Raw genomic sequence first — 25,702 nt, forward strand, 5'->3', positions numbered from 1 at the left:
ACATAGCTAGCATGCAAAACGTACATAAAAATGCCTCCAGGTGCAAAAATAGACATGAACCCTAAGGTGCAAGCTTCAAAAATTTCTAGAAGTTCCTATAACATATCTAGACTGTAAATTAACACACAAAAATAACTCCCGCTGTAAAAAAGAAACATGAACCCTTACGGGTGCAATTCACACATACCCAGCGATGGTATCAGCGAGGCGCTGCACGGGCGCCTTGCTGGCCTGCGCGTCCTCCACGAGGCGCACGATCTGCGCGAGCGTGCTCGCCTCGCCCGTGTGAGTCGCGGAGACCACGAGGGCTCCGTGCTGGTTTATACTGCCGCCTATTACTACTGAATCTGGGGATAGAAAAGGAATAATTTGTTAGTAAAACTTGAGCCAAGTACAGGTAACTCCTAATGTTTAAATGATGTTTCGTTACATGTTTTTTTTTAAATAACTATTTTCATCACAATGACTTTGAGGAATATTATTAGCGCGAATGATAAAATCATGTCATGTTAAACTAGGTAGGATATATGAAAAACAAACATTTTATAGTTGAATTTCTCGGACTTAGTCGTAATGTCTATCTCAGGTATGTAAGGTGACAAAAATACAAAACTACTTATTTTATTTATGTAAATTGCACCCCACATAATAAAAGTTTGAGAACCACTGACTTTCTAGCTGCTCTCAAACACAACCTACACAACACAACTACTAACCTCTACCTTTCTCAAACAACTAACCTTTTAAACTCAGGTTGACCAATTGAAAATTGAACCTAATGAAAGTTTTACAACCACAGCCTCCTCATCCTACTTACCTTTAGTCTTGGGCACGGGCATAGACTCGCCGGTGATCAACGACTCGTCGCACGTGCTCTGACCGAAGATCACTTTACCGTCCACTGGCACTTTCGCTCCGGGTACCACCTGAAGAAAAGCATCAAATTTAGAATGGATAGAAGTTATCAAGATATCCAAATAGAAGTTGGTCTAATGGGACCACCCGCCATTATTTTGTGTGTGTGGGTATGTCTATGTATGTGTGCCTTTGTCTCTACGTGTGTTAGTGTGTCACGTGTATGTGTGTCCATGTGTGGGTGAGTATATCTATGTGTGTGTGAGTGTTTCCAGAAAGTATAGACGTTATCAAGAGATCCAAATGGAAGGTGGTCTAGTCGGATGACCCATCTCCATTATTTTGTGTGTGTGAGTGTGTCTCTCTGTGTGTGTTTATATGTGTGTGAGAGTGTCTATTTGTGTGTTTGAGTGTGGCTATGTCTGTGTTTTGTTTCTTTTTCCAACAGAAATTATAAATGATGCAACATGTCCGGGTGCAGGAAATAGCACAAAACGCTTAAGCTTCAGAAATGCAAAGCTGTACATGTGCAAATTATAAAATGAAATATCTTTTATCAATCTCATGTCCAATAATAAAAGCCTCCTTATAAAACACTGGTTCTGAAACATCCACTCCAAATTTTAAAGAAACGGCTAGGCAAATAATGACATACCTTGAGTGTATCTCCCCGTTCCACCAGGTCGACAGGTATGCTCTTCTCGCTAATAGGATGTCCGTTTTCATCTAACGTTACTAACACTGCTTCCGTAGGCTTTAGTGAAAGCAGCTTGGATAATGCTTCTGATGTTTTACCCTGAAAGTCAAAATCACTAATCACTACATGACCGAAATTTGTGTTTTAAGTCTAGACTACTGCACCCATAACTGCAATTCTAAACACCATAGACCTCATAATCTTAATCACCACTTGACTTGCTTTTACTAAATGGTCATTCTACCGTCTTTTAAACACGTAACACAAGCAAGATGCATTATAAAATGTGAAGAATTAACCAGCATCAAAAATCACTAATCACCACTTGACCAAAACTCATTTATACAAATCCCTACCAGCCCCAACATTTTCTCAGCATTTCCTCTTTGTGAGATATTTCCTAACCATGTTGGGGCTGGATCAAAGCCCACGCGGGCCTGCCGGGGAATGAGCGTGCGGAAGAGCTGGCGAAGGAGGCAGCATTGTCGTTACGGAGGAAGCCGGACTACGACCAATGTCCGATTTCATTCATCAGACGCCAGATCCGCATGGGATCGCTCGATAAATGGAATCGGAGATACGTGTCGGGCGAGACGGCCTCGGTGACGAAGATGTTTCTTCCTGACGCCATCGCCGCAATCCGTATTGTAAAACAGGTGAGGCCAACGGGTGTTCTAACACAGATATTAACAGGGCACGGTGGGTTCTCCGAATACCTGAACCGCTTCAAGTGTAAGGAGAGCCCATCATGCGCCTGCGACCCAAACGCGGAGGAAACGGTTCCTCACATCATATTAGATTGCCCAATATTTGCCAGGGAACGCTACAGGTTGGAATGTGAGCTGGACACCGCTATATCCAGGAACACTGTGAGCGAGGTGATGTCGGGGAAAAAGAGATACATTTCTTAGTTACTGCGAGAATGTGGCAATGAAAGTAATTAATAAAAATAAAACACGAATTTAAAAGTATGTTTCCTTTTATATTAATGTATAAAATAAGAAGCATGGGAAAATATTTTTTTTTTATTGTAAGCGGTAGACTAGGTAGTAAAATTGTATTTAAAGTTAAGTAAGTAAACATGTAAATAACTACGTACTAGCATAAGAAAATTTTTGCAAATATTAAAAGAAATCAAAAACAGCACCTTAAAATTTCACCCTAAAATTTGATATAAATAAATAAATATAAATCATTACAATAGCCAGATAACAAGTGGGAATCTCACCCACGAGAATGTATGGTGATGGATATCAGAAAGAAACAGTATGCAGCATGGAAGTACGAGAGGCATGTAAGCGAGAACTGGTATGAAAGAGAATTAGAATAGAATAGGCGCCATAAACATGGCGGATATGGTACAAAAAAAAACCATGTTGGGGTTGGCTTCCAGTCTTACAGGATGCAGCTGAGTACCAGTGTGCCACAAGGAGCAACTGCCTATCTGACCTCCTCAACTCAGTTAGCTAGGCAAATCCTTTTCCTCCCATTTCTCTACAGCATTTCTACCCATCCCAGGCTTAATCACCACTATCACCACTTGACTTACCTTGGCTATATGCTCAAGCCATCGTCCTAGAGATACGAAGACCAGTAACATGGGCGGCGTGTCGAAGAATGTCACCGGACTCGTGTCTTGCTGCATCGCCATCGCTGCTATTACTACGGCGAGAGAGTATACGTAACTGCGGACAAAATAAATAAGGTAAGAAAAACAATAGATAGATTATATATTGGGAACAGCCGTTAAGGGCGTAGAAATCGTTTTTGTCAGATAAGACTGACACTATCGCTACCCCATAGGCTATCTGACTTTACCGCTTCTCGCACACTTTTTTCACATAGGATAACAAATGATTGATCACCATCTTCAAAACGATTAATGAGATGAATGAACTTTTTAGTAAAAAAAAAAAAAAACTATGTATTATAGATTAAATGTAAAAGAGACTATTTCTGTCACAATTTCACACTAAAACAGTTTTTTTTTATGAAAGAACATAAGTAAATCCCTGAAAACAGTTACAGCCATTTAGTTTTAGGTACAAATCAGCTAACAACTTTAGTATTTAACTGACCTGATAGTAGTAGTCATAGATATAAGCACGTCCATATTAGAAGTGCCGTGACTCAACGCCTTGTAAGCTTGCTTGTAGAAATGCCAACCGCCGATAAACTGCAACAAAACAAAATGATATACTTTTGGATGTCAATCCTCCTTGCGTCCAACCTACACCGACCAGGCTGACACGAAGAAGAAGTTACGACATCTAAAGGGATGATAGACCTTTAGAATTCGGTACTTGACAACGAGTCCAATTCAATACTTTTAATGAACTATCAAAAACGATTACTTTCTTTTTATGCAATTTGTATGAAAATGTGAAATATGACGTCACAGATTTTTCACATCAAGCTGTGTCCTTATTTTCCTTAAAACAACGATAAAACAATTGATTTTTTTTTATTAAAACGGTAAATGAAAGTGGGTATATGAGTGAGTGGGTGTATGAGCGAGTGAGTGGGTGTATGAGCGAGTGAGTGGGTATATGAGCGAGTGAGTGGGTGTATGAGCGAGTGAGTAAGTAGTACATAGGAATGAGTGACAGATATATGTGGGTGAATATTTCTGTGGGTACCTGCACGGGCGTGGACAGCAGGAACATGAGCAGGTTCTCGAGGCTGAGGCCGGGCAGCACGCAGCACATGTCGCGGGCGCTGTGTCCGCGCGACATCACCGCCATGAAGTACGCCATGGCGACCATGCACGGACCCCCGAATATTAGCGACACTAAGAACGCGTTCCGCCATTTTCTTATTTCTTCTCTGGAAGGGTATAAATGTAAATATGAAATTAAATTTGATGTTTGTAACGCGGCGTCGCCCGCTCACCGCACCGCCGCGGTGGTGGCCGAATATAAAATGGCGCGAAGTCGCCACAACCAGCACCTCCTCCCACAAGCCACCACCCCCCCCTCTCTCTCTCTTGCTGGACACCCCTCTCTCTTGCTGGACACCCCTTCTCTCTCTCTTGCTGGACCCCCTCCGACCCTTGCTAAGCCAGCCCGCGTAGCTGAGCATTAAGAGTTAAAACGCCCCTAAAATCTGATCCAGCCTGTCCCCTTGCCGTTAGTCAGCGACGCCCTAAGCCAAGGTTCGTACTCCACAGGTGGTGCCCTTAGCGCAGTCGCTTAGTTTATAAGTTTTTACGCCCCTGGCTGGAGGCCTTAAATTCTAGGCACCCACAGGCTCCTAGGCTGAACTGCGAGATAAAATAAAAATCTATGCACATAATATAAGTCCTATTGTTTGTTTCAATAAATGAATCATCCTCTGAGCCTTTTTCCCAATCATGTTGGGGTCGGCTTCCAGTCTAACCGGATTCAGCTGAGTACCAGTGCTTTACAAGAAGCGACTGCCTATCTGACCTCCTCAACCCAATTACCCGGGCAAATCGATACCCCTTGGTTAGACTGGTGTCAGACTTACTGGCTTCTGACTACCCGTAACGACTGCCAAGGATGTTCAATGACAGCCGGGACCTCCAGTTTAACGTGCCATCCGAAACACGGTCATTGGTGTCTAAGATATACTTAGAAATCTATGCACATAATACAAGTCCTGTTTCTTGCAATAAATGAATATATTTGAAATGAATAACATAAACATGTACTCACTTATGTTCTAAATAGTTAGTAGTGCCTCTGTTGTGCGGCGTCACGACGCTGGCTTCGAACCCGAGGTTGTTGATAGCCTCGCATATCGTCCGCGGCCCTATCTGTTCCGCGTTGTATTTTATTTTACCTCTGTAAATAGAAATAACATTATTATTTTTTACATGTTTATTAGCTGCCTATGTTACTCGAGGATAATGTAGCTTGCCGATAGTCTAAACTCAGAAGGAGCAATTTTTCAAATAAAAGTGAGAATAAAAAATACAGAATGAAAAAATATTCACAAAGAAAATTAACAATATAGTTTAAACTCCATACAACGATAATTTTATTGTTCTACACCGTGACTGAGAAATGTCTAGTTTTCGAGATATCGAAGCTTAAAAAAAACAAATTATTTTTTTATTGTTGTTCTGCTTGTACAAAATACTGGTCCGATTAGACAAAAAATATTAATGTGTTAGGTAGCCACATTTATTAAGGAAGACTATTTTTTATCCAAGTGCCCGAAGTAGTTCCCACGGGATACGGCAGAAAACACTTACGGAAGGCACACTATAGAATTGTGTAAATAAAACCACTAGCTAAAGGTAGTAAATATCTTACTTGCTAGTAGTAAGCGCCACAGTGCAGGACACGACGCCCGTCAGCTTAAGTACACTCTTCTCTATCTTGTTCACGCACGACGCACATGTCATGCCTTTGATCTGAAATGAGGTATTTTATTATTTGTTTTGTGCAGGAAATAGGGGCTCGTGGCTAAGTAAAGAGGGGCTCGTGGCTAGGTGAAGAGGGGCTCGTGGCTAAGTGAAGAGGGGCTCGTGGCTAAGTGAAGAGGGGTTCGTGGCTAAGTGAAGAGGGGCTCGTGGCTAAGTGAAGAGGGGTTCGTGGCTAAGTGAAGAGGGGCTCGTGGCTAAGTGAAGAGGGGCTCGTGGCTAAGTGAAGAGGGGTTCGTGGCTAAGTGAAGAGGGGCTCGTGGCTAAGTGAAGAGGGGCTCGTGGCTAAGTGAAGAGGGGCTCGTGGCTAAGTGAAGAGGGGCTCGTGGCTAAGTAGCAACCACACGGGTTGATCGATTATAAGGTTAAGCAACGGTTGGTAGGATGGGTCATGATGAGTTCCTCAGTGTTTCAGAAGGCATGTTATATTGGTGGGTCTCGGCTGTCATGTAAACATCTTTGGCAGCCGTTACGGGCAGTCAGAAGCCGGAAAGTCTGACAACCAGTCGTATGAAGTGGTAGTCGTGTAACGGGGTTGAGGAGGTCAGATTGTCAATCTTACCAAGGGGTATCATATTGCCCGGATAACTGGGTTGTGGAGGTCAGATACGCAGTCGCTCCATGTGACATACTGAAACTCAGTTGTGCACAATTAGACTGGAAACCTACCCCAACATAGTTGGGAAAAGGCTAGGCAGATAATAATACTCACAGCTACATGCAAATCCCTCTGTCCACTGCCATCACAGTCGCTGATCACGCTAGCCGGGAAGCCCAGTTCCGTGATGCAGTGCGCTATGTCGGCCGCTGAGATCTTACTGGGAGCGTAGCGGACTTCTGCTTTAGCTGCTAACAGGGCTACTAGGATTGATTCCACTCCTGGAAGGGAAGTTAGGTGTAAGAAAAAATATTTGGTATATTAAGGGTGAATGTTGATCTAAGGGTGCGTCCACATCTGGCGAATGCGCCGCGAATGCGCAGCACGCGAGCCGATCGCGAGCTGTCCGCGAGCTGCGCGCGTGCATTTTTGTTCGTGCGCCGCTTCTGCTTGGCCCGCGCGCAGCTCGCGCGCGACCTAAGCGCCGCACGCGAGCGGCGCGCAGGCGGCGCGCGACGTCTGCCATCTTCGATAGTACTGAGCCAATATACGGAACTGTAAGGGCGAGAACTGATTGCGCGCAGATCGCGCGCCGCTCGCGCGCTCTATACGAGCCTTGCGTGAGTTGCGCTAAAGACAAGCACCGAACTATTGCAGTGACTGCACGCGCGCAGCTCGCGGACAGCTCGCGATCGGCTCGCGTGCTGCGCATTCGCGGCGCATTCGCCAGATGTGGACGCACCCTAACGAAAAAGAAATAGGGCTTGAAAATAGAATTCTTTCGCAGTTTTAGAATTATCATCATCATCATCAGCCTGTCGCAGTCCACTGCTGGACATAGGCCTCTCCAAGTGCACGCCACTGAGATCGATTTTCAGCTTCTCGCATCCAGCTCCTGCCAGCCGTCTTGCGCAAGTCATCACTCCACCGTGCCTGAGGACGTCCTACACTACGTTTGCCGAGGCGTGGTCTCCACCCTAGAACTCGTTTACCCCAATGGTTATCGGTTCTTCGGCTAATATGGCCAGCCCACTGCCACTTCAGCTTGCTGATTCGGTGGGCTATGTCGATGACCTTGGTTCTCTGACGGATTACCTCATTTCTGATGCGATCCCTCAGAGAAATGCCGAGCATAGCCCTTTCCATAGCCCGCTGAGCGACTTTAAACTTGTGAACCAGCCGTACCGACAGTGTCCATGTTTCGGCTCCGTAAGTCATGACAGGTAGGACGCACTGATTGAAGACTTTTGTCTTTAGGCACTGTGGGATCGACGATATTAGGACTCGACGTAGCTTCCCAAATGCAGCCCAACCCAACTGAATTCTCCTATTCACCTCGTCCTCAAAGTTGTTTCTACCTAACTGCAATGTCTGCCCGAGGTATACATATTTCCGAACAACTTCGAGAACGGCGCCGTGTATCGCAATCGGTTCCGGTAGAACATGTTCATTGAACATGACCTTGGTTTTGTCCAAGTTCATCCGTAGGCCGATGCGTAGAGAAGATTCAGCCAGGTCGTTCAGCATCTGTTGTAGGTCCTGCAGCGTTTCCGCCATGATGACGATATCGTCAGCAAATCGCAAGTGAGAGATGTGTTCGCCATTGATGTTGATGCCGCGTCCTTTCCAGTTCAGCGTCTTGAACATATCCTCCATTGCATTAGTGAATTAGTGAACAGTTTCGGGGAAATAACATCCCCTTGTCTCACTCCTCGATGCAACGGTATGGGCCTTGTTTGCTGATTCTGTACTTGGACGGACATTGTAGCGGCTTCGTAGAGACATCTCATCACTTGGATGTATCGCCAATCTACTTGACAACGCTGCAGGGACTCCAGAACAGACCAGATTTCAACCGAGTCAAAGGCCTTCTCATAGTCCACAAATGCTAGACACAGGGGCTGATTATACTCTTCGGTCTTCTGTATAATCTGCCGCACTGTGTGGATGTGGTCTATGGTGCCGTATCCGCTCCGAAACCCAGCCTGCTCCGGTGGTTGGAATTCGTCGAGTCTTCGCGCAAGTCGGTTCGTGATCACTCTTGAGAACAGCTTATAGACGTGGCTTAGGAGGGAAATGGGTCGATAGTTCTTCAGCTGGGTTTTGTCTCCCTTTTTGAAGAACAGGACGACAACACTCCTACTCCACGCCTCTGGAGTTCTCCCTTCAAACAGGACGGCATTAAAAAGCTTCTGGAGCTCCTCCAGTAAGGGGTTTCCTCCTGCTTTTAATAGCTCTGTTGTAATGCCATCCTCGCCAGGGGCTTTTCCATTTTTGAGCTATCTCAGAGCGATCTCGATTTCGCCACTGCTGACTTCTGGCAGGTCTTCGGTGAAATGTTATGTTGCGTGTTAATGTGGCTCTAGAATCCTCATTTCCGGGATCAGGTCGAGATGCATGCGATGCGTATAACCGGCCATAGAAATTTTCCACTTCCGAAAGGACTGCCGGCACCGAAGAAACGACTTCTCGACTTGTTGTGGTCAGCTTCGTCAAGTGGCTTCTTCCAAGAGATTGTACGAACACCTTTGACCCCCGATTCAGCTCAATTGCTCTTTCAATGGCAAGAGTATTGGAGCACCGGAGGTCGCGTCGTACGTGCTTGTTGATCTCTTGGTTTAGAGCCCGCTTAGCTGACGAAGTGACAGGCGGGTTTTCACGTCGTTTCTTCATAAGCCCTAATGTCTCTTCCGAAAGCTTTGATTTCTTGCCCTTACGCTGCATGTTACAGAATCTCGAACCTTCCTCCCTGAGGATCCGAACCACATATTCATGGTTCTGGTTAACGTCTGTTGTGGTTTCCACGGCGGCAAATCGGTTCTCCAGATTTGACTGGAACGTTTCAGATCCTGTCATGGTTTGGAGCAGTGTTGGTCGGAGCCTGGCCTTCATCAGACGGAAACGTTCGGCCTTGAAGTTGCTATTCAGAGAGCCTCGGACAAGTCGGTGATCGCTCCCGGTATTAAACCTATTGATCACGGAGACGTCTCTGAATATGTGCTTCTTGTTCGTCATGATGAAGTCAATCACATTTTTAGTCATAGTGTCGGGGCTTTGCCCCGTCCACTTCCTTTGGGGCTGCTTTTTGAAAAAGGAATTCATCAAAAAGAGCCCCTCGCGTTCGAGGAAGTTGACGAGCATTTGCCCCCTATGATTCCTGCTTCCAAATCCATGGGATCCTACTGCCGATTCGTCGCAAATCTGTACTCCCACTTTAGCGTTAAAGTCCCCCATGACAACGGTGTAATGGGTCTTTGTAGTGAAGTGGAGGGCCCTTGATATATCATCAAACATATCCTCCACTTCATCGTCTGAATGTGTCGAGGTCGGTGCGTACACTTGCACTACCTTGAGGCTATACCTGTCGGTGAGCTTTATGATAAGGTACGCTACCCTGTTCGACACACTAGACACCTCCACAACGTTATCAGCTAGGGACTTATTAACCAGAAACCCAACGCCACCTTGGGATTGTTGGTCTCCCTCTCGGAAGTACATTAGGTGACCTGATTCGAGGGTTATGGTGTCCTCCCCCTCTCTTCGAACTTCACATAACCCTAATATTAGTTGTTTTTTGTTACAGACGCTTACTTTCGTTGTTCGTTCTTAAAACATTTTAAATGAATGAACTTTTGCCCGTTTCGGTTGCATAATTGAAAGCTGAGGATTCAGCTATATAGATGATTTAAATTAATTAGATTAAATGCATCTCAAAATCAAGTAAATACAATAATAAAAACTGTTTAATCATCTGAGCCATTACCACCTTTACCTTCAGCTAAGTGTCTGCTCACATGGAGTATACGCTTCAAGAATCACTAAAAGGCTTCTAATTTAAAAACGTAAAATGAATAAACACCACTTATTACCTCATTTTGTACATATTAATTACTACACACATCAAAAGTGTCTAGGGATCAAGCATTTTTATGCGGATTTCTTGAGATTGAGATGTGGCTTTGTAATAAATTTATGATTTTATAAATTTATATGGATCCTTTTTGGTGCATTTCATAATTTGAATCAGGAACTGTGAATCAAATTCGAGTAAAAGATGAAAATCAGCTGTCAATATTTTCCCTATAAACACATACAACGCATTGAAGACATTATTAGTGCTACTGTTTCCCTACTACTGATTAAAACCAACGTTATTATGGAGCGGCGACGTCATTTAAGCAGGGAAGAAATGCTCAGAGCCGTGGGAATGATAGAAGCTGGTTCCCGGCAACGTACTGTGGCTTTAGCTCTGAATACAAGTCAGAGTGTTATCAGTCGACTTTGGACACGTTACCGAAGCACTGGTACCGTAGCTGAGCGCCATGGAGGACGGTATCGCTGCACCACACGGAGACAAGACCGATACATTCAAATCTTAACTCGAAGAGCTCCAACAATAACCGCCATGATGTTAGCCGTGAGGCTTCATCACTCTTCAGGGAACTTAATTAGCGACCAAACAGTCAGAAACCGCTTGCATGAAGTGAACCTTCATTCCCGAAGACCGCTACGGGTACCACCTATAGCAATGCACAATCGTAGGATTCGATATCAATGGGCTCTTGAACACAGAAATTGGGCAGAAGAACAATGGCGTTTCGTGTGCTTTTCTGATGAGTCTCGTTTTGGTATGAGACCGGATACAAGACGTATACGACACTGGAGAACCCCTGGACGCCAACAGCGATTAAAATCCTGCCAGGAAGTCCATCCTTATAGTGGTGGAACCATCATGGTATGGGCGGGTATTTGGATCGGCGGAAGAACTGAGTTGATTTGGATCAGAAGCAACCTCAACGCTCAAATTTATGCTGAGACGATTGTATCAGACGTCATCGTTCCTCTACAAGTGCAAATCGGTCCCTTATTTCAGTTAATGCATGATAATGCACGACCGCACACCGCAAGAGTTGTAAGACAGACTCTCGCGGCAGCTAACATCAATGTCCTGCCCTGGCCTGCTCAGTCGCCAGACTTGAACCCGATTGAGCATGCATGGGATATGCTACAGAGAAGAGCTCTGCCGAATATGGAGGGTATCCAGTCGCAAGAAGACCTTTTTTTGTTGTTGCAACGAACATGGGCGGCCATTCCACATCGTGATTTGGATGAACTCATTTTGAGTATGCCAAACCGATGTTCTTGTGTTGTTAGTGTTCGCGGTAGAAACACGGATTATTAATTGTTTAAGTTACCCAATAAACTTTTAAAGAAAACTGTTATTTCAGTCTTTTTTTTCGAACTTTTGTGTTAGTGTTTCAAATGTCAAAAATCCCTTTATTAGGAAAATGGCAAATTTCTTTATTAGTGCAAAGGTGACTTGGTTTATCGTTACTGTGACAAACGAAAACACTTTATTTGATGAATCCTTAAAGAAAATTTTAATTAATATCAATCAGGAGAAAAGTTATTGCAAAAATATATGTTGATCCCTAGACACTTTTGATGTGTGTACTTCCATAAACAAATCTTCCACTACTGAACTTACCATACAACTTAGTGCAGTGCTTCTCAATAGCCGCGACGCAGGACGCGCACGTCATGCCGCGCACCTCCAGCGTGCAGCGACACAGCTCGCTCTCCGGGATCGGGGATGCTGCGCCCTGTACCACAAGAGATAAGGGTATAATTTAGGCGGTCACCAAAAATATTTTTAAGACTCTAAGGTGAGGCACCAAATAAAATAAACAACTCCAAAAAAAATAAATTGACTTTATTAAAAGGGCACTACAGTATATAATATTATGATCCAAAAAAAATAAAATAACACCAGAAAAATCGCAAATCTCGCACAAATATTATTTTTGGTTCCCAAAATGGATTAATGGTCACCAAATTCTATCCAACTAAAAGATTAATATTACTACCAAAAAGTTAGGGACGAAAACGAATCGCTGCAAAACCGACTCCACGTAGTCTGGTCTGCCCTACCCCTAGAGTGCAATTCAAAACCGCGTAGGCGCGGAGGGGCGAGGCGGCCTGCGAGCTGAGGCGCAGGTAGTTTTAAGGCTCGCCGCCGGGGCTGAGGCTGGCCGGCCGAGCCGGCCAGCAAGCCGAAGCTGCGGTGGTGAGCGTGAAAACCATCTGGGACGATAAGCTCGCATGGGACCGCCGGAGCCCCGCAGCGTCGGAGCCGTGACAGAAGCCATGCTTGCTGCATGTTGCGTGCTTACATTTTAAACGCACTGAGTTACACTGATGATTTTGTATTCTTTTTAAATGTTTAAATTTTAAATTTTGACTATTTGTATGTTTTAGTGTATAATTTTGTATGTGTTAGTTTTTTCTTTTTTAATAGTGTAAGTAACTGAGTAACTTACCATTTTTGAGTAATTGAGAATTATGCCATTTCATACCTATAAAATTTGCATGCTGAATATGAGGCGAGATATGAGAAACATAATTGTATTGTAAGACCTATATTGTACCTAACCACATTTCAAGCAAATAAATATATTCTCTTCTCTCACAAATTCATATAACAATAAATAAGCGACGTACGTTTGGGAACCCTAGTATATTAATTGGTATTTGGGAAATATTCTAGCGATCGTTAGCTTTTTTAGTCTAACAAAAATGACCAAATTAGGAGTCATGGTATTACATAATTGGTAACATCTAAGTAGTGACAATATATAATATTTGGTCTAAAGTGTATTTTAAAGGCGTCCATATATTTTTTTAGTAGTCAATAATACGAAAAAATGGTTTTATCTAATAATATTTTTGGAAACGTTATTTGGTGACCATTTATCCATTTTGGTAACCGTTTAGAATTTTTTTGGTAGTAAAATAGGTACTTTTTTGGGTGGTGTTTAAACACAAGCCAAGAGATAAAACATGCAGTTTATCTTCTACAGAACTTTTTATTAACTGAATTGCAAGTGAAATTGGTGGATCCTGGATGTCATTTGAATATCTTTCAATCCATAAAAGCCAGAAAGACTGACAACCACTCTTACTGAGAGATATTGGGTTGCCCGGGTAACTGGTTTGAGAAGGTCAGATAGACCCTCAGCCTATGTGGCATATTGGTATTCAGCTGCATCTAGTTAAGACTGGAGGTCGACCCCAACTTGTTCGGAAATGTAAGGCAAATGATGATTTGTTGACAGTCAAGCTTAAATGATTAGAAGCATTACTGAACAGTAAAAAAATGTATTTAGATCAAAAGTGAGCATACATGGTGAAATTATACATTTGGAAAAATGATTACCAATGTATACTATACATGATTCTGAGTATTTTTTTCTACTAAAGTATGTGTTAAAAATTAATAGTTACTGAGATATTACCGATTGAAATATGTAAAAACAAAGAATATTTCGATGATTTTAGCAGAAATTCACTTACATTAGTTTGCGTCCGACTCTTGACAGGAGAAGGTGGTTTGATACCATCCCCTGAACCTTCTTCACTTTTGGTTTGTGTTGCTGAATCTGAAAACAAACGCATTTGAAGTTAATCATTGGGATATTCTGTCACATTTTTTCAGGTCACTAGATGGATGACGATCTGGCTCAAGTTTACCAGGAAGCAGTGGATGTGGGTTGCTGAAGATTGAGCAAAATGGCGAACCTTGGGGTAGGTAGCAGTCCAGGAGTGGGCGTCTTTCAGCTGAAACTACGTTCTGGCATAACGTTACAAAGTCTCTTTTACACAGTAAATTGTCTGAAATGATTTTAATGACACTCGATGCCTCGGACAAGTTCACTGTGGCTTGCGATACACAGCACTCACCAGCACACAGCTCGCCGTCCACAGCGCGTACACTGACAGAGAAGCCGAGCGCGTACACTGCGTCAGCCAGCGTCCACCACCACAGCGGTGCCCTCGGACAAGTTCACTGTGGCTTGCGATACACAGCACTCACCAGCACACAGCTCGCCGTCCACAGCGCGTACACTGACAGAGAAGCCGAGCGCGTACACTGCGTCAGCCAGCGTCCACCACCACAGCGGTGCCCTCGGACAAGTTCACTGTGGCTTGCGATACACAGCACTCACCAGCACACAGCTCGCCGTCCACAGCGCGTACACTGACAGAGAAGCCGAGCGCGTACACTGCGTCAGCCAGCGTCCACCACCACAGCGGTGCCCTCGGACAAGTTCACTGTGGCTTGCGATACACAGCACTCACCAGCACACAGCTCGCCGTCCACAGCGCGTACACTGACAGAGAAGCCGAGCGCGTACACTGCGTCAGCCAGCGTCCACCACCACAGCGGTGCCCTCGGACAAGTTCACTGTGGCTTGCGATACACAGCACTCACCAGCACACAGCTCGCCGTCCACAGCGCGTACACTGACAGAGAAGCCGAGCGCGTACACTGCGTCAGCCAGCGTCCACCACCACAGCGGTGCCCTCGGACAAGTTCACTGTGGCTTGCGATACACAGCACTCACCAGCACACAGCTCGCCGTCCACAGCGCGTACACTGACAGAGAAGCCGAGCGCGTACACTGCGTCAGCCAGCGTCCACCACCACAGCGGTGCCCTCGGACAAGTTCACTGTGGCTTGCGATACACAGCACTCACCAGCACACAGCTCGCCGTCCACAGCGCGTACACTGACAGAGAAGCCGAGCGCGTACACTGCGTCAGCCAGCGTCCACCACCACAGCGGTGCCCTCGGACAAGTTCACTGTGGCTTGCGATACACAGCACTCACCAGCACACAGCTCGTCGTCCACAGCGCGTACACTGACAGAGAAGCCGAGCGCGTACACTGCGTCAGCCAGCGTCCACCACCACAGCGGTGCCCTCGGACAAGTTCACTGTGGCTTGCGATACACAGCACTCACCAGCACACAGCTCGCCGTCCACAGCGCGTACACTGACAGAGAAGCCGAGCGCGTACACTGCGTCAGCCAGCGTCCACCACCACAGCGGTGCCCTCGGACAAGTTCACTGTGGCTTGCGATACACAGCACTCACCAGCACACAGCTCGCCGTCCACAGCGCGTACACTGACAGAGAAGCCGAGCGCGTACACTGCGTCAGCCAGCGTCCACCACCACAGCGGTGCCCTCGGACAAGTTCACTGTGGCTTGCGATACACAGCACTCACCAGCACACAGCTCGCCGTCCACAGCGCGTACACTGACAGAGAAGCCGAGCGCGTACACTGCGTCAGCCAGCGTCCACCACCACAGCGGTGCCCTCGGACAAGTTCACTGTGGCTTGCGATACACAGCACTCACCAGCACACAGCTCGCCGTCCACAGCGCGTACACTGACAGAGAAGCCGAGCGCGTACACTGCGTCAGCCAGCGTCCACCACCACAGCGGTGCCCTCGGACAAGTTCACTGTGGCTTGCGATACACAGCACTCACCAGCACACAGCTCGCCGTCCACAGCGCGTACACTGACAGAGAAGCCGAGCGCGTACACTGCGTCAGCCAGCGTCCACCACCACAGCGGTGCCCTCGGACAAGTTCACTGTGGCTTGCGATACACAGCACTCACCAGCACACAGCTCGCCGTCCACAGCGCGTACACTGACAGAGAAGCCGAGCGCGTACACTGCGTCAGCCAGCGTCCGCGCGAGCGTACTGCTGCGCGCGCCCACCACCACAGCAGTGCCCTCGGACAAGTTCACTGTGGCCTGCGATACACTTGGTAGGGCTCGGAGTGCCTCTGTGAAGAAAAAAAGGGGCTGTTTTTAGTCGACTTTATAAAAAGGTAACAATTAGGTAGCAACTCTCTGTATGTATTTCGATGGTATATATGATGACTTTTTTTTAACGACGCCAAAAATCATCAAATGACGGCTCCCGCTGTGGGTTAGCAGCGGTGAGGGAACGCCGCGGTAACTCTTACAAATAATCCCGCGGCCCCGGCAGACCTTGGCTTTGCTGGGCCTCCTCTTTGAGGAGTGCGTAGAACACCGCCGACACGGGTCTGTTATCTAAGCTAAGGAGACGTAGGGGCGATGACAACTGTCGGGATCTCCTTGGGTAGCAGAGATGGTAGACTTACCTTCAATGGTGTTGACGCAGGACTGGCAGGTCATGCCGACGATGGACAGCAGAACCTCCTGCTCATCCGCCTCGCCGGTGCCGGACATGTCTATCAGCAGGTCTGTCGGGATCTCCTTGGGTAGCAGGTTCCTGGAACCAAAGGCATTACCTTCAAATAATTGCGTTGCTGGGGGAATTTGTTGCGACAGTTCTTCTTCCCAGCAATAACACTTAGGAAGTGGTGAAGGGTGGGTGTTTTGGGGCTGTCTTTTGTATATTTTGAGGTTCCAAAAGAGCTGTTTTGCAGCCAACATTATCTTGAGACAATAATTATCTGTACGAACAAATGTCCAAGAAGTTAAATGGATAGCTTTAGAATTGCAACGTTGTCTGGCGTGATCCGTGATTTGCTATAGAGATAACTAGCTGTTACGTACCAACCAAGCCAACGACATCATTTCGTTTACAGACTTCTCTACTTACTACTATAGACTTACTACACGTATTTCTTATGAATTACTTTTAAAATGATTCTACAAACTATTCTTAGAAAACAGACCGAGTAGACCTTACTAGTAGACCAAAAAGACCAAGTAGACCAACCTAGTTTCGTGATCCGTGGTGTCAGTGGGTACCTCGAAGCCCATGTCTTCTATATGGGACCGGATGGCCTCCTCCGTGATGGTGCGCGGATCATATCTGAAGTAGCCCGCGTTTTCTGATAGCTCCACCTGCAAATATAGGTATAACTTTAGAAGTTATGTAACGTGTTTAAATCACTAATTCACTTATTTTTTCATAAGGAAGCTTAAAGTTGTCTTGACAAAATCTATCAGCAGAAGAAAAAATGTTCTGTCTTATTGACCATTATTTCATAATCACTGTATTAAGCGTGTATTAAGTCGTGGTGGCCTAGTGGGTAAAGGACCAACCTCTCAAGTATGAGGGCGCGGGTTCGATCCCAGGTCAGGCAAGTACCAATGCAACTTTTCTAAGTTTGTATGTACTTTCTAAGTATATCTTAGACACCATGGACTGTGTTTCGGATGGCACGTTAAACTGTAGGTCCCGGCTGTCATTGAACATCCTTGGCAGTCGTTACGGGTAGTCAGAAGCCAGTAAGTCTGACACCAGTCTAACCAAAGGGTATCGGGTTGCCCGGGTAACTGGGTTGAGGAGGTCAGATAGGCAGTCGCTTCTTGTAAAGCACTGGTACTCAGCTGAATCCGGTTAGACTGGAAGCCGACCCCAACATGATTGGGAAAAGGCTCGGGAGATGACTGTATTAAGCGGATCTTTCTATGAGAGTGAACGAATAGAGAGTGCAATTGTGTGCGCGTGAATGCTTGTGCACTAAAGTATGTCTTGCACAGCTGGCTGATCTCCTAATGTGAGAACAGCTGCTGTGACCGTCAATCAGTCGAGACGGCATCATCATCATCATACGGCCTACATAGCTGGCAGCCACCTTCGCCACCAGCCTACAAGACGTTACCATCTCTCCTTACCTTAACTAGGTGTATGCCCGGCAGCTCCCTGGTGGAGGCCTCGATGCTGCGCACGCAGGACTGGCAGGTCATACCATTGATGGACACCCGCACCGGCGCCAGCCGACAAGACGTTACTATCTCCCCTTACCTTAACCAGGTGTATGCCGGGCAGCTCCCTGGTGGAGGCCTCGATGCTGCGCACGCAGGACTGGCAGGTCATACCATTGATGGACACCCGCACCGGCGCCAGCCTACAAGACGTTACTATCTCCCCTTACCTTAACTAGGTGTATGCCCGGCAGCTCCCTGGTGGAGGCCTCGATGCTGCGCACGCAGGACTGGCAGGTCATGCCATTGATGGACACCCGCACCGCCACCAGTTCGGCGCTCGGCTCTCTGTGGACAAGAGGAGGAGGTGGTCAGGTCACCGTGTATGGAGTTGCTAGGGTTAATTATACCACGGTTTTGTAACTAAACGGCCGAACATCTGTCCTTATGGCGTAGAAAAAAATCGTAAAATAAATAGGCACGTGGATAGTTACATACAATCCGTTTTACCCTTTGGATAAGGAACACTGGCATTTTTGTTGAGTTAATCAAGATCCGTATTTCATTTAGAAAAGCTTTCATTGACAAAAATATTAAACCCCAATATCTGCTGACACCTTTTCGAGCACATTTGTTCGCGAATAAAAAAAATGTGTACGCGTCGATGCGAACACACTGCTAGCATGAGTTAGCGAACAAATACAAGCGAACATTGCGAGCAAGTGTACTAAAAAAAAATATTGGTGTGCGTCACAGTGCTATAGTAAATTCAATGAGCAAAACCCAGCAAAACCACAAGCAATGACATGCATCGTTCAAATCGGGTGTACTATGCCAAATCGAATGACAAATAATCGAATGCCAATTGATCGACCACTATAAATCGAAATTCTAAATACTCGAACATTCATAATATCGAATGGTTATTAAATTGAACATTCAATATATCGCGCAGTCAATACATCGAGTGTTCAAAATATCGAATGTTCGTTTGATCGAGCGTTAAATGCATCGCATATTCATCCTATCGAAAAATCTATATTTTTTATGAATACAAGAAAAACTCAAAATTTATGAATAATTTATAAATTTTAATGTAGTTTTTATTATTTAACATTTTTTCAATCGCGTTATCATCCCTTTTGCCTCTTTTGTAAAGTAGGTCTTCCCAATCCCGCGTTTGCCTTTTCAATTCACACAAAATTTTAAAATTTACCGTTAAAAGATAAGAATTAAAGATTAAAATGTGATTTATTAGTAAATTTTGAGTTTTTCTTGTATTCATAAAAAATATAGATTTTGCGATAGGATGAATATGCGATGCATTTAACGCTCGATCAAACGAACATTCGATATTTTGAACACTCGATGTATTGACTGCGCGATGTATTGAATGTTCAATTTAATAACCATTCGATATTATGAATGTTCGAGTATTTAGAATTGTAACTATGGACCAGTTTTATGTACTTACTCCAAATAGTAAATACTAATGTTATCCTTACTAATATTATAAATCGGAAAGTGAGTTTGTTTGTTTGTTTGTTTGTTTGTTCCGCTTTCACGCCGTAACTACAGAACCGATTGCTTTGAAATTTTGCAGACGTAAAGTTAGAAGTCCGGATTAAATAATAGGGTACTTTTTATCCCGAAAAAAATAGATATTCCCGAGGGAAAACAAAAATATTGTTTGCTTGATGGATGGATTGTAGATGGCGCTGTGTGTCGTTTAAAACAAGGTAATATATTGCAAACGAATATAAACATGTAAATTTAGAAGCTAAATGATACGATAATGAATCCCCGAAAATGAGGAATTCCCGAGGGATGATGTACAATTTGTTTAATCGTCTAAACTGTTTTTTTTTACATCTACTTATATATTGCAAACGAATATGAACATATAAATTTAGAAGCTAAATGATACGATAATGAATCCTCGAAAATGAGGAATTCCCGAGGGATGACGTACAATTTGTTTTATCGTCTTAACTGTTTTTTTTACATCTACTTATCCTGAATTAACTATAATTCAACGAATTATATACTAATTGGTATAAGTATTAGTTAAGTTATTTAGTTCTTGAGATATGCGATAGATGGCGCTGGGTGTTTTTAAAACGTGGTAACGATGTGTTTTTAAATACGTAAGAAGTGGAATGATAGCTTTTTAAAACGTGGTGACGTTGTTTTTTTTAAGATACGTAAGAAGTGCAATGATATCTCGCGCTTTAACCTGTAGCTCATCGTATCCAGCGTTACATCGCGCTTCTTAGATTTTTCCGTGGGAATGAGAAGTTTTCTTATAGTTGTGATTTATACCGCAATATAACCGAATTCCACGCGGGCGAAGCCGCGGGCGGAAAGCTAGTAAAGAATATTTTACGAAATATATTAATACTCATTGCCAATATGGTTGTTTTGTTTACCTATGTTTGTTTTTCAGTTAGCTTTGAGAACATTTAGCTATATTATTTACGACTGTTACGTGTCTCCTGCATTTTCTTGTGATTTTCAATTGTTTGTCGTACATACATTTTAATACGTCGTGTTGTATTTGCGTTATGTAAGTCAATTATTGTCGACTTTAGTGTCGTCCAAGGCTGATTACTAGATCAGTTCAGTAGTTTCGGTGCCTTTAGAATGCAAACAAACAAACGAAAAATTTTCTTCATTATTATATCAGTATAAATAGTGTTATAAACAAGAGCGATGTTCTCAAAGCACCAGCATACAACAACAACAATGAGAAATATTTACACGTTACTATCATACTATGTAATCGTTACAAGGGCAATTAATTACTTCGCGTTGATTTACTGAGGGCATAGAACACTTTGTGGTATCTGTATTCAAGGCGCATTCTATCATAAGGTTAAGCCACGCTTGGCGTCGTTATGGGTAGCAAGAAATCAGAAAGTCTGACAACCAGTCTTACCAAGGGGTAATGGGTTGCTCGTGTAACTGTGTTGAGGAAATCAGATAGGCAGTCGCTCCTTGTAAAACACTGGTGTTCAGCTGCCTCCAGTTAGACTTAAGGCCTACCCCACCATAGTTGGGAAAAGGCTCGGGAGATGATGACTTTTTAGGCCCTATTTATATGTCTTGTATTATGTCAATAAAATATTTTTCTTTCTTAAAAATATAATATTTTAATTATTTTACAAAATAAAGCATTCGTTACGTGGGACAATTAGGTAAAAACAACAGTTTTCTCTTTATTTCCTTATCACTAAGTCAATTAGAACAAGTTACAGTTTCGTCACACTTCAGAAAACCATAAAAATTATTAGTAATGGCTCATTTCACGCATCATTTAATAATTTAAATTATGTATGCATATGTGTGTACAGTTTACAGAGCTTTATCTTAGATAGTAAACAGACATACCTATACTAATGTAGGGGTAAGAAACAGCGAAACGGCCCGGAAAATCTTCTTAGCGTTTATTTAGTAATTAAGCAGCTTTTACAAAAATCACAATCATATAATCCTTAAATCTTAACATAGTCCTTCGTGTCGTCGTAATGCATTAATGCATAGCAAAGTCCTCTTCCATTCGTTCTCTTTCTCTCTCTCTCGTTCATCGTCTCACTCTCATCGTTCACTCTACACTCAATCAGATATATATTCGGATACAATCCATTCATTCCCACACTAATATTTTAATGAATTGTTGTACGTACCCTAAAGGCTCCCAAACTTCTGAACCGAGTTTAAAATTGTTTCACTGTTGGGGCGCTACACTCTTCCCGAGTAACATATAGGCTATATTTTATCCCGGTACGGGCAGTAGTTTGCACGGAACGTGGAATAAAGCTAGTTAGATATCATCTTCCGAGCCTTTTTCCCAATCATGTTGGGGTCGGCTTCCAGTCTAACCGGATTCAGCTGAGTACCATAGCTTTACAAGAAGCGACTGCCTATCTGACCTCCTCAACCCAGTTGCCCGGGCAACCCGATACCCCTTGGTTAGACTGGTGTCAGACTTACTGGCTTCTGACTACCCGTAACGACTGCCAAGGATGTTCTATGACAGCCGGGACCTACAGTTTACAGAAACACAGTCAATGGTGTCTAATAATACTTAGAAAGTACATACAAACTTAGAAAAGTTGCATTGGTACTTGCCTGACCTGGGATCGAACCCGCGCCCTCATACTTGAGAGGTTGGTCCTTTAGCCACTAGGCCACCACGACTTTAAAGCTTGTTAGATAAAACTACTAATATTATAAATGTGAAAGTAACTCTGTCTGTCGTATTTTCGCACCAAAATATGAGTGTGTACTTCGATAATAATATTATGAAAACTTCAAAAGAATTGTTTTTCAATTGTTCACGTAACTTTGTAGTATTGTTTTGAAAACTTTTACTGTGTCAAGTTCAAGTGCAAGTGTTAAATTAAATGAATCAGCTTGTTTTAAGCATGCTGTATGTACAGGTATACTAATATTATAAAGCTTGAAGCATTTGTTTGAACGCATCTACCTGGAAACTGAACTGGTCTGAAAAATTCTTTCAGAGCTAGGTAGCCCGTTTATCGAGGAACAGTATAGGCTAGTTTTAAACTTGCGTGTTTATTATTAAATGAAATAATATTTACCTATAACTTTTTAGGCCTATGTTCAGCAGTGGACGTCCTATGGCTGAGATGATGATGATGATGATGATAAGTTTTTGTGTACAATCTGTTCTGTTGAACTGAATCTGTGCCAACCTTGAGTATTTTATATTTATTTTATCGATTTCGAAACTACATTAACTTATTTTATTTGATCATAACATCTCAGTAGGTGAATGCCAATCACTTTTACTTAATAAACTAGTTTCATCGTTTGTTTTTGTCGAAATAAAAAACGAATATTTTCGTATTAGTACGTAAGTCTGGTACCTAACTGTTTTTTTGTAGCATAATAAATAACCTATGTATGTATGAATAAAATGCCCGATAGCAACGCCATCTGTAATGTGAAAGAATGCTCTTTCTTCAGCACTAGCCGTCGTACCACAAACACTTTTAAACGTCTGTTGAACACTTGTCTAAAAAAATTACAGATTATGACAGACGTTGAAATAAGGTCCGTTTTGCAGCCACACTGTTTTTAGACAAGTGTAGTAAGGCTGTAGTTCTTTATTCGTTTATTCTAAAGTCGAGAATCCACCAAAACAGTGCGCGCACATTTGTTCGCGCACAAAAGTTGCAAATTCGCGGATATTCTAGTACTTAATGTTCGCGCGTAATGTGTTACTATTTGCTACAGCGAGTACACTACGAGCGAGATACATGCGGTGTGCCCAACAGTGCCGCACCAAGGGGGAATTTCCTAGGAAAAAAATAGGTATCGAGGAACTATTTAGACAATTCAGTGATCTTATCAAAATCATCTGCATATTTAAATGTGTTGTATATTTATTAATGTATTAAAAAAAAACATATATTGGAATAAATAAATGTGAAAGTCCACATTTTTTAATATCTGTTACTCAATCACACGACTCAACGTATTTGAATTTGAAGATAGCTTATAATCTGTTATTATCCAAACAAAAAGGTAAAAATATAAGGAAGGAAGGCATGAAGTATTTATTGGAATTCTAATTAGAATTTGGGTAAGTTCTACCAATTTGAAAAACCCCAGGATATAGGTACCTACTTATTAGGTCCTGTCAAATCTTACCAATCGAACATTCACCTTCCTCTATTGTGATAAGGTTGAAAATGTATTGAGGACATTTGATAGACTGAGGTAGGTTGACGTGCCGTCGACTAGAAGTAAAATGAGTTATCTTAGAACTTACCGCAAAATTCTAGAAGTCTGACGCATATGACTCAATCTCAGCATATTTTTTGTATTTTCTCTTATAAAAGACAATTGAGTGGACATTTTCACAGATTTTTACGTCGTTTTCACTATTTGACACAATTAATTACTTCTAAATTCAAATTACGCGCGAATAGTAGCCAAAACAAAAGTCCCACTCAACGTTGGTATATGAACGCAATCGATAAGATAAATTAAACCACAACAAGAGATACGCGCTTTATTTTGACCGAAACGTTATTTTACACTCTTGCAAATTAAATTTTTAACACACAAAATTATAAAGTTAATTTTTTCCCGCGTCATTCGCGTTCGATATTTGAATATTGTGACACAGACAATGCAGAGAGCGCGTTCTGTTTCAACCGCGCGGAGTGCAAATTGTTTGCGCATCAAGCGGCTTAAGCGCTGAGTGCAGACACCAGTCATCGTTACCGTTCATTTCCTAAAGCGATTGAAGCTTAGTTAATGACTTGCGTAGTGACGTGTGACTTTTAAATGTTTGGTATTTTATTACATTACTCATGACATGGATACATTTTAATTGGTATTCATTGCTATTTACTTATACAACGGTTGCGTGTAAACTGGATTAAGTGATATCCGCTTTTTATTCAATTTGCGTAACTCTTTAATAGCGTTCCCGATATTCTATCTATCTGTTGTTTTGCTTACTAGAGATAGAAGTTTGACATTAGCTCCGTATGAGTAATGTCAAATTCCTACCTCTGGTAAGCAATAAGGCTCGGGAGATGATGATGATGGGAACATCATCATGATGATCATCATCTCCCGAGCCTTTTCCCAACTATGTTGGCGTCGGCTTCCAGTCTAACCGGATGTAGCTGAGTACCAGTGCTTTACAAGGAGCGACTGCCCTATCTGACCCCCTCAACCCCAGTTACCCAGGCAACCCAATACCCCTTGGTTAGACTGGTGTCAGACTTACTGGCTTCTGACTTCTGACTACCCGTAACGACCGACAAGGATGTTCAATGACAGCCGGGACCTATAGTTTAACGTGCCATCCGAAACACAGTTATAGGTGTATATAACATATAGATAGAATATTGGGAACGGCCGTAATTTGGCAGTTAATGATAAGAAGGTAATTAGTTAAGCGCGTTATGTTAAATGTCTTTATTTGCAAAATGATATTCAAACTCTAAAATATAGTTATTGAAATTAAACAGTAAGGCTATTTATTAATTTTGGCGTAAGTATGTATTTTATAAGCATTCATTGGACAGGAGACAGGAAAACGACCATATCTCGAAGGTTAATAGTCAATACGTACTTGGTGAGTATTTTATGTCCATAGAGGTCACAGACACAGTATTTAGATAGTTTTAAAAAGGCACTTTTTTGGGGTATTGTAAACAAGCGGTTATCGTAGAAATGGAAAGTGATCTACAATCGGCCAGCAAGAAGTTGAAAAAAATTACAATTTTAAAACTAGCCCAACTAACAAAGGGTTCTATCTTTGGTTCAATAGTTCACTCTATATTTTCAGTATAGAATAATGATAAACAACTGATTTTCTTTATATATATTTTTTTAATTTGCATATTTCAGTAAATTAACCAGATTTTTAATAACAAATCAATACCGAAAATAAAAACAAATATTACTCACAAAGGTACATTAAATCCTTTTTGGAAAACCTCGAGCGTTCCACCAGACGACCAGCCAATAGCGTGCGAGCGCGCCAAATAAAACAAATATGGCCGGCTATTGTTTTGAAAAATTCACCAGCGCTTAGATCGAATAATGCCAAGTTTATTTTAGATTATAATAATGTTTGCTTAAATAGTATTATAAACTTAAGTGTGTGTGGA

At 43.0% G+C, this 25,702-nt stretch overlaps 1 protein-coding gene across 8 annotated transcripts in view; it reads right to left on the minus strand.

Moving 5' to 3' along the window:
* The window catches only part of LOC124643677 (copper-transporting ATPase 1), an 81,443-nt gene that overhangs the window by 24,073 nt on the left and 31,668 nt on the right, over nt 1-25,702 (minus strand). For 7 of the 8 annotated variants that reach the window (XR_006985966.1, XR_006985962.1, XR_006985965.1 and 4 more), the window contains 15 exons: nt 18,272-18,389; nt 17,107-17,234; nt 16,523-16,653; nt 16,010-16,180; nt 13,894-13,979; nt 12,029-12,143; nt 6,655-6,821; nt 5,833-5,933; nt 5,230-5,358; nt 4,192-4,378; nt 3,631-3,728; nt 3,102-3,237; nt 1,511-1,651; nt 818-926; nt 188-347 (listed from right to left, as the gene is read on the minus strand). Coding sequence is in view for 2 of the 8 variants with exons in the window: in XM_047182712.1 (XP_047038668.1) it covers nt 188-347; nt 818-926; nt 1,511-1,651; nt 3,102-3,237; nt 3,631-3,728; nt 4,192-4,378; nt 5,230-5,358; nt 5,833-5,933; nt 6,655-6,821; nt 12,029-12,143; nt 13,894-13,979; nt 16,010-16,180; nt 16,523-16,653; nt 17,107-17,234; nt 18,272-18,389 (1,977 nt within the window). In the remaining 6 variants the exon portion in view is untranslated. Of the gene's footprint in view, nt 1-187; nt 348-817; nt 927-1,510; nt 1,652-3,101; nt 3,238-3,630; nt 3,729-4,191; nt 4,379-5,229; nt 5,359-5,832; nt 5,934-6,654; nt 6,822-12,028; nt 12,144-13,893; nt 13,980-16,009; nt 16,181-16,522; nt 16,654-17,106; nt 17,235-18,011; nt 18,109-18,271; nt 18,390-25,702 lie in introns of those variants that run through there. The other variant, XR_006985967.1, reaches the window with a different exon arrangement.

Source organism: Helicoverpa zea, chromosome 28, assembly GCF_022581195.2.
Source record: "Helicoverpa zea isolate HzStark_Cry1AcR chromosome 28, ilHelZeax1.1, whole genome shotgun sequence".
In the NCBI taxonomy this organism is placed as follows: Eukaryota; Metazoa; Arthropoda; class Insecta; order Lepidoptera; family Noctuidae; genus Helicoverpa; species Helicoverpa zea.